The sequence below is a fragment of the Pteropus vampyrus genome, unplaced genomic scaffold (assembly GCF_000151845.1).
Source record: "Pteropus vampyrus isolate Shadow unplaced genomic scaffold, Pvam_2.0 Scaffold227, whole genome shotgun sequence".
NCBI classification, from domain to species: domain Eukaryota; kingdom Metazoa; phylum Chordata; class Mammalia; order Chiroptera; family Pteropodidae; genus Pteropus; species Pteropus vampyrus.
The window spans coordinates 526,034-539,570 of record NW_011889008.1 but is presented as its reverse complement, the minus strand read 5'-3'; the positions used below and the strand labels follow the sequence as shown (position 1 = coordinate 539,570).

The 13,537-nt window shown below is 65.0% G+C and overlaps 2 protein-coding genes across 3 annotated transcripts in view; one reads left to right on the top strand and one right to left on the bottom strand.

Annotated features, from left to right (window-relative positions):
* The first annotated feature begins 1,799 nt into the window (after nt 1-1,799).
* UTS2R (urotensin 2 receptor) lies at nt 1,800-3,008 on the top strand. Its single transcript, XM_011373711.2, has one exon. The coding sequence runs from the start codon at nt 1,842-1,844 to the stop codon at nt 3,006-3,008; it is 1,167 nt and encodes a 388-aa protein (XP_011372013.1). The 5' UTR covers nt 1,800-1,841.
* A 6,425-nt stretch (nt 3,009-9,433) lies between these two features.
* OGFOD3 (2-oxoglutarate and iron dependent oxygenase domain containing 3) overlaps nt 9,434-13,537 on the bottom strand; it is a 15,640-nt gene continuing 11,536 nt past the window's right edge. For both annotated transcript variants that reach the window (XM_011373654.2, XM_023519640.1), the window contains 2 exons: nt 9,880-10,003; nt 9,434-9,700 (listed from right to left, as the gene is read on the bottom strand). In XM_011373654.2, the coding sequence (XP_011371956.1) occupies nt 9,564-9,700; nt 9,880-10,003 (261 nt within the window). In that variant the 3' untranslated portion in view covers nt 9,434-9,563. The remainder of the gene's footprint in view (nt 9,701-9,879; nt 10,004-13,537) is intronic.

Below are 13,537 nucleotides of genomic sequence, written 5' to 3'. Positions count from 1 at the left end.
GTTCCGGCCGGTAGGAGGGGTCCCCTCGCCAGCCGACGCGGCGCCAGCTCCCCCCGACAGGCGCCTGGGGCGTCGCCTCTGCGCCCTGGGCCTGCCCGGGTCCCTGCCCGCGCGGAGGGCCCGGATCGCCGGCTGGGACGGTCCCGAGCCTGTCTTTATCACCAGCACTGGACGCACTGGACGCCAGCGGGGTTCCCGGATGTGGGGCGGCCGGGGCGACCCCGGGGCCCGCCCTCCTCGCGTAGGTGTTCGCACATCTTAGGCCTTTTGTTCTCATGAGGAAAATCCTCGCACAGGTCTCAGGTGCGCAACTCCGACACTTTTTACATGTGTCCAAGCCAGTGTAAGCCCCCATCGGGCACAGCACATCTGCACCCCCAGCGGCTCTCCTGTGCCCCGCTACGGTCGACGCCCCGAAGGTAGCCACCATCTGGCGGATTTGGCCTCCCCCGAACTTGCCGTAAAGGGAAGCGGGGCGCGTCCTCTGCGTCCGCTTCCTCCGCACAGCGATTACTCCGGCTTCGTTGCGAGCGAGCGCGCTGACCGGGATGTCGCCGCTGGCGCGTCCGCGCTCCGGTGTGAGGACGCGGCGCTGCTTCCGGCGGTCGCTCTCGCCTCTGCGGCCTGCGCACCCACGTTTGTTGGGTACAGGCCCAAGGTGCAGCGCTGCGCGAGGGCCGCGCGTTCGGCTTGGCGGACGGAGCCGAGTTGTTTCCCAAAGCGGCTAAGCGAGTCGGCGTCGGCGTTCCCACCCGCAGGGAACGCGTCCGTCCCGGGGTCCCCCACGGGCTGTCTGTCTATCGTCCAGCCGTCCTGCAGGCACGGCCGCTTTCTCCGCTACGTGCCTGACGGCTGACGATAACGAGCGTCCTTTCTTGTGCTTCTTGGCCTTTGGATGTCCTCTCTTGAGAAGTTCCTGTTCGAATCTGGTCGACCCCCACTCCCCCTGCCCCCCAAAAAAGCGTCCTTAGCCTTTATTGCTGGGTGGTTCTTGTGTACATTTCCGTACTACTTCTCTGCCTGATTTTAGCGCAGTGCACTTGATGGCCTTCTCTTTTATTTCAAGTGTTTTTTGAGGAATCTTTGCCTGCCTAGGGTCATGCAGATAATCTCCCGTTTCTTCCAGAAGCTCAATTGATGACTGACTTAGCCAGTTGTATGCAGGCCCACAGCCCGTCCTGAGTCACTTTGTGCGGGCTGGGAGGCTGGGGATCAATGCTCATTTTCCCCACGTGGCTACGTGGAGATTGCGGGCTCTTCCCTCTTTGCCACGTGCATTTTCCCACTGAACCCTGAGAGTCAGCAGATACTATTTTTGCAGTCTGAACAGACCGTATTTTCAAAACATGCAAGAGAAATAAATTGGGAGAAAGGACCCTGGGTAAGCGAGGCCCCCTGCTCATTCACAGATGAGAAGGTGAGGCCTGGGGAGGACTCCTGGCTCCATCTACGGCTGACCCGCCCTCCGGGGCTGCCCTACTGTGCCCCGATTTTCAGAAACGTCTGGTCAGCCCCAGAGGCCTTTGGGCCTGCTTTGAGGCCCAGGGCGAGGTGCTGCTGGGACATGTGGTTCCCTGGTCCCCCTGGATGACTGGGAAGTGAGGCAGAGTAGTAAAATCCTGAACAGAGAGTCCCTAAGGTGAGCCCTGTCCCTCTGCAGCCTCCTCCCCAACCCGGTGCAAACTGCCTTCACTCGGGCTCATGGGAATGGGAGTGGGTGCCTGATCCATATCATTAACGGGCATCTTCTCCTGCAGGACAAGCTTGCTGCCCACAGATGCCCCCGCCCCGTGCACAGATGCAGCACGCCCCAGCCCCTATCCCAGTGTGAGGCGGCAGAGATGGCCCTGAGCCTGGAGCCGACGAGCAGGGTCCCCACGCTGGCTACCACGGGCAGCCCCCTGCCCGAGCTGCCTGGAGGCTCCAACGCATCCCTCAACAGCTCGTGGGCCAGCCCGACGGAGCCCAGCACCCTGGAGGACATGGTGGCCACGGGTGCCATCGGGGTGGTGCTCTTGGCCATGGGTGCGGTGGGCGTGGCCGGCAACGTGTACACCCTGGTGGTGGTGTGCCGCTCCCTGCGCGCCGCGGCCTCCATGTACGTCTACATCATCAACCTGGCGCTGGCCGACCTGCTCTACCTGTTCAGCATCCCCTTCATCGTGGCCACCTACGTTACCAAGCAGTGGCACTTCGGAGACGTGGGCTGCCGCGTGCTCTTCAGCCTAGACTTCCTGACCATGCACGCCAGCATCTTCACCCTGACGGTCATGAGCAGCGAGCGCTACGCCGCGGTGCTGAGGCCGCTGGACGCGGTGCAGCGCTCCAAAGGCTACCGCAAGGTGCTGGTGCTGGGCACGTGGCTGCTGGCGCTGCTGCTGGCGCTGCCCATGATGCTGGCCATTCGGCTGGTCCGCAGGGGCCACAAGAGCCTCTGCCTGCCGGTCTGGGGCCAGAGCGCCCACCGCGCCTACCTGACGCTGCTCTTCGGCACCAGCATCGTGGGCCCCGGCCTGGTTATCGGCCTGCTTTACGCGCGGCTGGCCCGGGCCTACTGGCGGTCGCAGCGCGCCTCCTTCCCGCGGACGCGGCGCCTGCCGGACCCCAGGGTGCTCTACCTCACCCTGGGCGTCGTGCTGCTCTTCTGGGGCTGCTTCCTGCCCTTCTGGCTGTGGCAGCTGCTGGCCCAGCACCGCGGAGCCCTGCCGCTCTCGCCCCGCACGGCGCGCCTGGTCAACTACCTGACCGCCTGTCTCACCTACGGCAACAGCTGCGCCAACCCCTTCCTCTACACGCTGCTCACCAAGAGCCACCGCGAGTACCGCCAGCGCGCGCCCCGCGGCCGCACCAGGGGCCCGGCGCGCGCTCCGGCCTTCCCGCGGGGCTGCTCCCGCTGCGCGCGCGACTCCGGCTGCTCGCTGTCCTCCAGCAGCCGGCGGGCTCCGGAGCCCGCCAGCCTGTCGCGGGAGGCCCCTGGGGGGTCTCCGCCCGAGCGTCGGGGCCTCTAGGCCGCGCTGGGGGGCGTGGCCCCGGGGGGAGGGGCCCCAAGGCTCGGTCACTCCCAGGAGCCCATGCCCCGATTCCTTAGTCCTCTTCCAGAAGGTTCCCTGCTGTCCTTTCCCCTTGCTCATTTCAGCTCCATCAGCCCAGCCGACTTCCTCACACCGCCCAGAGGTTCCCCGGCCCCCCTGGGAGGGTCTGCGCGGCTGAGGCCCAGAATCAGCTTCAGCAGCCGTGGCGATGGGCGTCCTCACCGCTCGGCGCCCACCGGGACTCAGCGCCTGCCCGCAAAACCCTCCTGCTGGCTGGTGCGCAGCCTGGTACCCATCCCCGTCCCTCCCCGCCCGAAACAATAAACGCAGAGCTGTGACCCCTGTCCTGCCTCAGCCGTAGGAGGGGAGCGGAGAGGGGTGCCCTGGGACGTCTCCCAAGCACGTGCGGAGGGCGCCCGTCTCCCTTTGAGGCCTTAGCTGGTGGCTGGTCTGACAGATGGGGGGTGCTGTCTGGCCTGAGCCAGTCTCCGTGGTGAGGCAGGGAATGATCACCGCAGAGCTCCCCGAGGAGAGGACGGCTGGGGGGAGGGGTCATTCCAGGCCATCGAGCACCGCGTCCCCACCGAGACCAGGAGCAAGAACCCTTCAGATTGCAGCTCGCCTGCCTCTCTCTCCCCGCCCTGTGGCTTCATCTCGTGCCTCCTGCGTCAGTGTCTGAACTGGGCCTCCTGGGGGCACCGAGGTCACTGGGCCTTGCCTACATAGAGCCCATGCCTGGCCGGCCCTGCCACCTGGGGAAGGAGCCGGCAGAAGCAGAGGGAATGGTGGGGGCAGGTGTGGGAGCAGGAGGAAGTGGCCTTTATCTGAGGCCGCTGTTAGGGCTTGGACGGACTTCGGGGAGGGTGGGGTGAGGCCACCCACAGGTGGGGAGGTTCGGCTAGGAGGCCCCCGCTTCCAGGGTCGGGGGATCAGGGAGGGGCAGCAGGGGAGCTGTGGGGCTTCTGGGGTGGGGGGGGCCAGACGGGACAGGGGTGGGGGAGAGGCACAGCATCTTCTGGGTGGGGAGAGCAAGTCTGGGGGGCTGAGCTTGCAGGTCCCCAAGAGAGGCTAGAGATAGACGCACAGGTGAAGACACACACACCAACACAGATACAGATACGCAGACACACAAACAGACACGTGTAAATACAAGTAAACACATAGACATGCAAACACGTAAACACAGACACAGAAACAAATACACGTGTAAACGTGCAGGTACACGGACATGTACATACATTATCCTGACAACGCACATACGTGAACGCACAGATAGATACACGACACATGCAGACACGTGCCGACGCGTGTGTGAGCCATGGAATGGGGACGAGAGGTCTCCAGAGACTGAGAGGAGAGAACAGACAGCCACTTCCCTCTCAGGAGGCTCGGTCACCCTGGGAGGCTGCGGCCACCGAGTCAGGGCAGGGGACACAAGGGCAAGGCTCCTGCAAGAGAGCTGGGGCCCTGGGGACAGAGGCCTCACTCCAGGAAGACAGGCTGCCTCTCTGCTCCCGTCCGTCCGTCTGTCCCTCCTGGTCACTCAGCGAGGCCCTGCTAGCCTCACAGCACAGACCCTGAGTACAGGCTGGCCGCCCCAGGACAGCTGGCTCCATCTGGGCCCCCAGGACCAGGGTGTCCCTGGGCAGGGGCAGGGCAGCACGCACCTCTCCCATCTTAGCCTGGATGACACCTTCCACTAGTGAGCATCTTCCCGGGTGTCCTCTGAGCCCCGGTGGGTTCCACCTTAACTCCCCGTCCCCAGGGAGAGGCTCAGATCCGGAAGTGGACAGCCGAGCCCAGGCAGGGATCACCCCTCCCCGGAGCTCGCCACCTCCTTTGGGGCAGGTGGGGGCAGGTGGGGTCCGGGAGGTCCAGGAAGGAGGGCCGCCGGCTCAGGCCTGGCTCAGGCTTGGTCAGAAATGAGACCCAAGCGCACCCCCTTGCTGCCATCTAGGGGTGCCCTGCCCACAGTATCCACTGAGTGTCCTCTGGTGACAATTTCCCTCCAGCCCCCGGTCCCAGCACAGCCTCTCCTGGCCTGGCCTCTGCTGGTTGATCCCTTCCCATCTCTCCCCGGCTCCCCGCCAGTGCGCCCCGCCCCGCTCCATCTGCAGCATGGCCAGGCCAGGGGATGCTCCCTGGGGTGGACCCCCATCCCCCGCCTGGCAGTGCCCGCCTCCCTGCCAGCCCCTCAGGGGCTGCGTGCTGACGTCCTGTGTGCTTCAGAGTTTAAAAACGCTAGCAGATGCTCCCACACATGTACACGCTCGCACACATATGCTCATGTGTACAGGCTCACGTGTACACACCCACGTGTGCACTCGCACCCACACACAGCCCACACACATTCGCACGGCCCTGCCCTCCCCCGCCCCCGCACCCAGGGCCACTTGGTCAAGGCCAGGAAGGTGACGGGCAAAGGCCAGGCTGGGTCCTGCGGGCACATCTGCCACCCGCTGGGCTCCTGGCAAGAGGAACCAGGTCTGAGCCGGCAGGAGCCTGAGCTGGGGAGGCCGCACAGGGGGCCCAGGGTGGGCGTGGGTGCCGCCCCTCCGCCAGCATGGCCCCGTCACGGGGCAGCCGCACACTCAGAAGCGCGCCCTTTCGGGCAGGCGGTGGTCCTGTCGGTTACAGACCTTGCGACCCCGCCCCTGACCCTGTGTCCCAGTCCATCGGGAGCCCCGGAGGGACTGAGCCAACGGGACACGTGGCAATGAGGAAGCGTCCCTCGCAAGAACTGCTCCCGCGCGCGTGGGCCGCGAGCCTGGGCCCTGTCCACTCCGCAGCCGCGTCCCCAGCTGGGCACGCTCAGCCTTCGCAATAAAAGAGCAGCTGTTCTGGGCAAATGCGACTTAATGACAGCGACCGGCTCCCAGGCACATGTGCGCAAGGCCGGGGACCGTGGCCTCGCTCCCACTGGCCAGGGCTGGCGCCAGGACAGTGCTGCCCGCAGGCTGGGGGAGGGAGCACTGGGCCCCTCGTCCCGTGACGGTCCCCACCCCGCCTCCCTCCGTCGTGGGGCAGCATGGCCCCCTGAGACTGGGCCCCCTGGGCTCCGACGGGAGCCAGCCAGGCCTCCTCCTTCCAGCTCTGCCTCAGGACCCTGCGCCTTCTCCCCCTGGTCACACTTACTAGGGGTGGGGCGGCCAGCAGGGCCCCTCAAGAAAAAGGGACGCCATCAGTATGGATCGCCCTGGTTCTGTGGATCACCCGAAAACATCTGAGCAGTCCCCCAGCCCCGGCCCCCGGCCCCCGGAGGGCACTGGCCATTTCTCCCGTTCCCCCGTCCTCAGGAAGGCACTGACCCTGTCCCCCCCATCCCACAAGCCTGGGGGCCTCACCCAGGGTGACCCCCATCCGGGGCCGAGGGGCCATGGGGGGTGTGGACAGGGAGAGGAGGGGTGGGGATGGCACGTGGAAGCGGAGACAGGAGTGGCAGCCACCGCACTGGGTGCCAAAAGCTGGCCTTCCATCTGGGCCCAGCCCCCGCCTCCAGGGCAGTGGTGGTCAGCGGTCAGCGGCGGAGCCGGGAGGGCCGCCTGCTGTCTGGTGGACGAGCACCTGGAGTGGGGGCAGCCAGGCTGCTGGGCGAGGGCCCTCGGCACTGAAAGGCCACTCGCCCACCAGCCAGGCCCGAGGATGAAGAAGCCAACACGCAGGCTCGGCCCACAGCTTGTTTAGTGTCCAGGAAGCACTCAGCTCCAGTCGCCTGACCACTGCGCGGACCCCCACCCTGCTGTCCATCACGGGGTGCTCTGGGCTGCTTCCAGGACCGTTTCAATGATCACTTTAATTCGGGGTGCATGGGCCCACCCTTCCTGCACCCCCATCTTGGAGGGGATCTGTGTTCCGAGGCCATGCAGTTTGGGGGGAGATCAAAGCAACTCCTTCTGCAGTTTGGCCGTAGAGAGACAAAGACCCCTCCGAGGTGTCCAACGTCCTCTGAGGCTGGACCCGCTGTCCTGGGCTCGGCCCCACGCTAGCGGGGACCAGAACGAGGCGTCCAGCACAGGATGCAGGGCGTATCACCGGGGTCCCCAAGCAAAGCCAAGTCCAGATGGGGAGCTGGCCAGTGCTGGCAGTTTGCACCAGGAGGGGCGTGAACGGTGTCCCTGGCCAAGGAACCGCTGCCCTCGCGGGCTTTGTCCTGTCTCCTGGAGGTGGCGGAGGGGGTTGGCGGAAGGTGAGGAAGAGCCAGGCGCCAGGAACCCAGGCTGAGCCAGAGGTCTTGCTCCCCGGGAGGTGGGTGGGCATCCGGTTGCACGGATGCCCGGGCGGGCGATGGGTTCGCCAGGCACAGGCACTTTCCTGCCTCGCAGGCTGGGCGGTCTCACTGGGTCTGGCTGCTGCTCCCCGCAGGGCAGTGAGATGGACACATGCCTCACCCCCCTCAGCCCACCCCACCCTCGCCGCCAGCTCGGCCAGGCACTCCTGGCCCGCAGGAGAGAGGCCTGTGTGAGTACCCCCTCCCCCTACCCAGCGGGTCCCCAGTGGGGAGGCAGAGCCCAGTGTGCTGCTGAAGGCCACTGGAATATGTGTCACCGTGTCACACCCACGGCTGCTGCCCTTTGTGTCTGTTACGCATCAATCAGGAGGCGTGTGCTGCACCCCGGACTCCCTTGCTGATCGCCCTTCCAGGAGCTCATTCTCAGGGGAGTGAGCGGCACCTGCAGCCAGCAGACGCCTGTTCACCTGCCCGGCGGTCCCCGGCAAGTGGACCTCTTGTGGGGCTGTGGCAGTGACAATGCCTGTGTGGGGGGAGGTGGCCCTGCCAGGGAGGGTGGCCGAGCCGGTTTGCAGAGACCTGAACCCTTATCTGATTCTACAGCAGTGCACACCCAGCTGACAGGCCTGACCTGGTCACCTGGAGGACTGGCCTTGCAGGGCAAGACACTGGGGCCCCCCACCCCCCCATCCCATGCAGAAAGCACTGGGAGCTCACGTCCCTCGCCCCCCATCAGATGTGAGAAAGGAGGAAGCTCGGCCAGTAGAGAAGGGGAGCCCCACTCCCTGTAGGGGAAAGGTAGGTGGCTGCAGCCCCCCAAACCATCAACCCGGGAACCCAGGAGCCCCAGCACCATGCTCAGGGACGGGCTTTTCCACTGGAATTCCAGGCAGATGACTCCCGAGCAGGAAGCGGGGCTGCCAAGGCCGACGGCCAGGAGCTCCAGGCTCCCGCCTCCTCCAGCAGCAAGCGCCCGGCCCCTTGTGGCTGTGGCCAGTGCACCGGGGACCAAGTGGCCCCAGGGCTGCCCAGGGCAGGCCTGAAGGCTGGACGGAGTCCAAGGCCAGGTGGCAGGGTGGTGGGCAGGGTTGGAGCAGGGAGGTGGCCTCAGCGGTGGGTGGCCTGGGGACTGGCCCGGTGCCACAGCCCCCTCCCTGTGCATCCCCCCGGTCCCCAAGGCGGCCCCTCCGATCCCTCACTGAGCTTTTTTGTTCCTGTCTCAGAGCCGAGTGACAGGAACTCGATGGGCCACCTGGGTCACATGGTGCCTGTAGGACAGGGGTGAGCTGGGAACTTCCCCGCCAGCCCAGGGTGTCAGGCCACCCTTTGCCCTCGCGGCCAAAGGCACCGGCTCCGTGATTGAAAGTCCAGAGCCTGTGTCTCACCCTAAAACTATGTGTCAGCGTGAACTGCCGAGAAACAGGGAGGCTTACGGGATGTCGCCCTCTGTGCTGGCCGCTGCCCTGTGCCAAGGTCCTGCCTGGCCCCGTCGGGGAGGGCCTGGGGTCTGGGGGTGGGGGAGGACACCGCTGCTTCTGTCCTGGCCTCCCCAAACTCCACATCTTCACCCCGCCCCCTCCCTTCCCCATCTCCCCCGCCCCTAACCGCCCCCCCCCAACTCTACCCCGTTCCTCCGGAAACTCCAGATCAAGACTCTCCCTCTTTCCCACAGCTGCCAGGGGCCTCGGGCCTGAAATCTGAGTCTAGGCTGCTGGATTCTCCCCTGCTTGGCCTCAACATGCTGTGTCTCCTGGGTCTGCCTGATGGCTCTGTCCCCAGATCACGCACTCGGTTTGGCGAGTAAGCCTTGTTGTCGCACGTGGCCTTCCCAGCTCAGAGCACTTGCTGGGTGTGAGTGGGGCTGGGTTTATGGAAGATGCTGCGTCGTCGGCCAGGGTCCCCACGGCTGGCATCTTGGCCCTTGGCCCCCCGTCTACGCCCTAGACCTGACCCCTACCTGGAACCTTCTTCACGGGTGTCATGAGTGCTGATGCTGCTTCCCAAGTGGGGGCTGCTGGCCCCACATGGCACTGTCCCGAGCAAATGACTCTTCTGTCTGCGATGAATGGGGCTGTCTGCCCAGGTGTGGGGACCCCTTCCCGCTGGCTCAACGCCAGGCGGACCCCACTTCAACGGCACCCAGAGCAAACACACAGGGGTTGGGAGGCGAGAAGCTGGTTCCCTGGATTTACTCACAGATGGAAAAGCATCGGAACATGAGCAAATCCGACCCCAGTGACTTCTAAGGCACCTTGTTCAGTGACCTGCTGGATGTGGCTGCTTCCGGCTGGTCGATCCGTGGCCTACGTGAGGGCGGGGTCTGCGATGCCCAGGTCGGGGTTGCAGGTGAAGGCGATGGTGATGGCGTAGCGGGTGCCCCAGTGGACCTTCTCCACCCGGTGCAGGTTCTCGGACCCCGAGGTGAAGAAGGACACCCGGCCTGGGGGAGGAGGCAGGAAGGCGTGGAGGCCACGTCCACTGCGTTCGTGCCCAAACGGTGAATGGGGGTTGCCCGCCCTCCCCGGGAGCTTGCCGAGGCAGGAGGTGGGCAAAGGCTGGGTGCCCCCGACACGGCGCAGCGTCCCCCCTGGACCCGCCTGCTGCCCACCGCACGCCCACCTGCCCGGGGCTCCACCGTCGTGTTGGCCCCCTCCTCCACGAACACGAACCGCCCGCCGCCGAAGTCGTCCAGGTAGTCGGACAGGTACAGCAGCGAGGTGTAGTCGAAGGAGCCGTAAGTCACCTGCGGGCAGAGGGGTGTCTCTCATGTGGCCGCTCGCCGCCTTGCCCGCGGCACGGCAGCCCCCCCCGCGCTCCCCTCCCCCACGCCTCTCCAGGGATTCCCGCGCAGCTCCGAGCGTGCACGGGACCCACGGTGACAAGTCCACGCCGTGGTGACTCCTGGACGGGGACCGTGCAGCACACCAGCCCACAGGCCTATCTCCTCGTCAGGACAGGGAGCGAGGGTCAGTGACAAGCGCATCTGCCCCTTCTTTAGACACCAGCAGCCCCGGCTCCCTCCAGTCGTGGCAAGAGGCAGGCACCAGAGACAGCATCGCGTTCTGGAGCCCAGCACCCTGCTGTGCCGCCGTCCTGCCTGCCACCTCCAGGACGCCCGTCTTCCCAGCTGGCCCTCCGTCCACACTGAGCACGTGCGCCCCCCGGAGCCCCTCCGTCAGTGGACCCGCAGAGTCTGTCCTCGAATGTCGGGCTCTCTTTGCGTGGACGGTCTTCTGGAGGATGGTGCGGGGGCAGGACGGGGTCTGGGCGTGAACCCTGACACTGCACCCCGGCCTGGGAGAGGGACCGCCAATGGGAGGCGGCTGTCACTTGCTTCCTGAGAACCCCCCGAAGTCGGGGTTTGGGGGAATGCAACTGGGACAGAAACGTCTGAGCAGCCTGGTGGGTACTGGGGTTCCCGCAGATGGGGGTCACACCGGACGTGGCTTCATGCGATTTGAGGTTTGGCTTAAATCTCTGTTTGGCTGCCGAAGAGACGGCGGTGGTCTGTGTCACCCAGGGAAGGTGTCCCCTCCCCAGGCCACGGGGAGCACGCGTCTGGTTAATGAAAGAAGTTAGTGAGATGCCATTTCTCACGCTCAGGCAGCAGTGGACAGCGCACACTCTGCAGCCTGGGGACCGCTTCCCTGAGCACGTCGGGGTGTGAGGGAGAGGCGTCCAAGGACGGCCCCCGGCGTCACGCATGCCACTGTGCTGCAGGCCCGGCTGCCGCGTCTGAGCTGCTGGGCTAGGAGTACAGACTCCTGTGGGCACCGTGGGAGTAGGACATGGAGCCCTGGCCAAGCCAGGGGACACATTTGATAAAGGCTCGAAAGGTCTAAAAGCCCTCTCTCCCGCCTCCGCCCCCTGTAACCAGCTCACCCTCCACCATGACCGCCATGCCCCCTGACAGGAGCTGGGCTCAGCAGCAGGGAGGGCCAGCAAGCCTGCCGAGGTGATGAGACCCAGCGTCACCTTGTGAGCTCGGCACCATGCCGTGCACAACCCCATGGGGCTGGACCCTTCCTACACACCTGGCCTTGGCTCCACGTCCCCCACCAAGACCCCCTCTGGGGCCCCTGATCCGGCATCAGTTCACCAAACACCAAAATGACTGGAACCCGTGAACCGCCCAGGTGGTTACTTCTCGATGGCTTCAGCCTGTGGGAGCCGTACGAGACGCATGGGGCAGGAGCCTGACTCTCTCCCACTCGCCCCCACATCCTGCATGGGAGCCCCAGAGACCACGTGCAACTGGAGAGCTGGGGTGGAGGCGGGTGGCAGGTGGGTGTGCACAGGGGGCCAGGTCACAAACGCCAAGGTGGGTGATGGGTGGTGAGGGCTGGGAGGCTCGGCTGGGCATTTGCTTCTGGGGGGCGGCTGGAGAGCTTCTGGGTGAGAAGCGGACGCCCTACACCCCAAGTTCTCTCATGCTTGAAGATGCACCCCTTGGCTGGACACGCCATCCTGGTTCCCGTAGTCTGGTCCCTGTCCCCTGGCCCGGAGCACCACTCGGAGACGGCCACGGCTGCCGCACCGGTCACCGCTGACTCGCTCTTCCTTATCTGTGGCCCCATAACTGGACCGGGCTACGCTCAGCTGTCCTGGACCCGACTCAGTGTGGCACGTGGATGGCTGCTCCTCCTTCCATGCAGGAGATCCCTCAGGCTCCGTCCACGCCTCCGTCTGCCGCACGTCCCTCTGCCCACTGCACGCCCCTCCGTCCGCCACACGTCCCGCACGCCCCTCCGTCCACCGCACGGCTTCTTCGCCCTCGATGCTGTCAGTCAGCAGTCCCCAACCTTTCTGGCACCAGGGCCTGGTTTTGTGGAAGATGATTTTCCCACAGACGGGGGCAGTTGTTGGGTTTCGGGATGATTCGAGCATGTTGCACTTATTGTGCACTTTATTTCTACGATTACATTGTAACACGTGATGACACGGTTCTACAACTCGCCGGAAAGCGGCTGCGTTCACGGCCGAGCGGAATCTCCTTCGAAAGCCCTGCTAACGTTTGGAACGTGCCAAGAACCCCGGGGCTCTCTCGTCGCCCCGTAACTCCCGTGTGGCTGTGAGCGCAGCCGCTTCGTCAGCCGACTCGGACGCAGTTGCCCTTCTCCCCGAGGCGGCAGCTCGAGCTGGTTAAGCAGGTTGACTGTGTCACATGAGCAAACTGTGCAACCCGTTCTGTGTCACTGAAATGTGCTGCCCGTGGTGACTATTCTTCCAAGAGAAATCTCTGGAGCGGCTCTCGTAAGTCAGAAGCTCTGGCCAGTGGTCGGCTTCAGAAGCCGCCTCGCGTCTGAGAGACGGAGGATGCGTGTGCTCTGCGCCCGACTCCTCCCAGGGCGCACACTTCAGTGGGGTCGATCATTTCAATCACATCCTGCAACGTCACGTTACGTTCAGGTGACAGTTTTCGGGCAGCCAGCATTTGTCTGTGGATGACACAGTGCGTAGACTCACATTCAGAAGCGACCGCTTTGACCTGAGCAGTGAGACAGAAAGCCACCCCGTCCGTGCACGTCCCGGCACGAAGTGACCGATTCCGTTTTCCCGATGTGTGATCGCTCACAGACTCGAACAGCGCTGCAGCTGTGGTGCTGGTTGGCAGCGAAGGGCGTTGAAGAGACCCCCAGGCCCATCTTCTCGAACACAGATGGCACGAAAACCAGCCTGTTGCCTTGTCCACGCCCGCAGACTCGTCGGCCTGGAGCGCGTGCCACAGCGACGCACGGGCCCCTGACGGCCCTGCCTCAGACCCTCTGCCATTTGCTCCATTCGTGCTGGCCGAAAGACGCTCAGAAGCCACCTGCGCGCTGCAGCCTCCTAAGAGTCCACGACAGGTGTCCTTAGCAGCAGGCAGGGTCAACTCCTCGCCGACCGTCGAGGGCTTCGCAGCTGCAGCGACGCGGTCGGCGGCTACGTACGACGCGCTCCGTGCGGACGCATTCGGCGCGGCGGTGGCCTTTCCCCACGCCGCTCCAGCAATTCGTGCTCACGCGTTTCCCTTTGGAAAACCTCAAAGGTTTGTCTTTGAACACTGGGTGCCTGGTCTCCTGTGGCGAAGCAGTTTGGAAGGTTGCGTGGCTGCTGGGTCGCGGGTCACCGGTCGCCACACATTACCCGAAGCGGGCTGGGGAAGTGGGTGTCGCCTGCTGCAGGGCACCCGCGATCGAAGCAGGACTCTTGGAATTTTCTCCCAAATGCAGCTTCTCTTCGTTGGCCGCCCTAGCGTCTCCTGCTGTCTCGCCGCTGGGTCTTGCCCCCTTTCCAA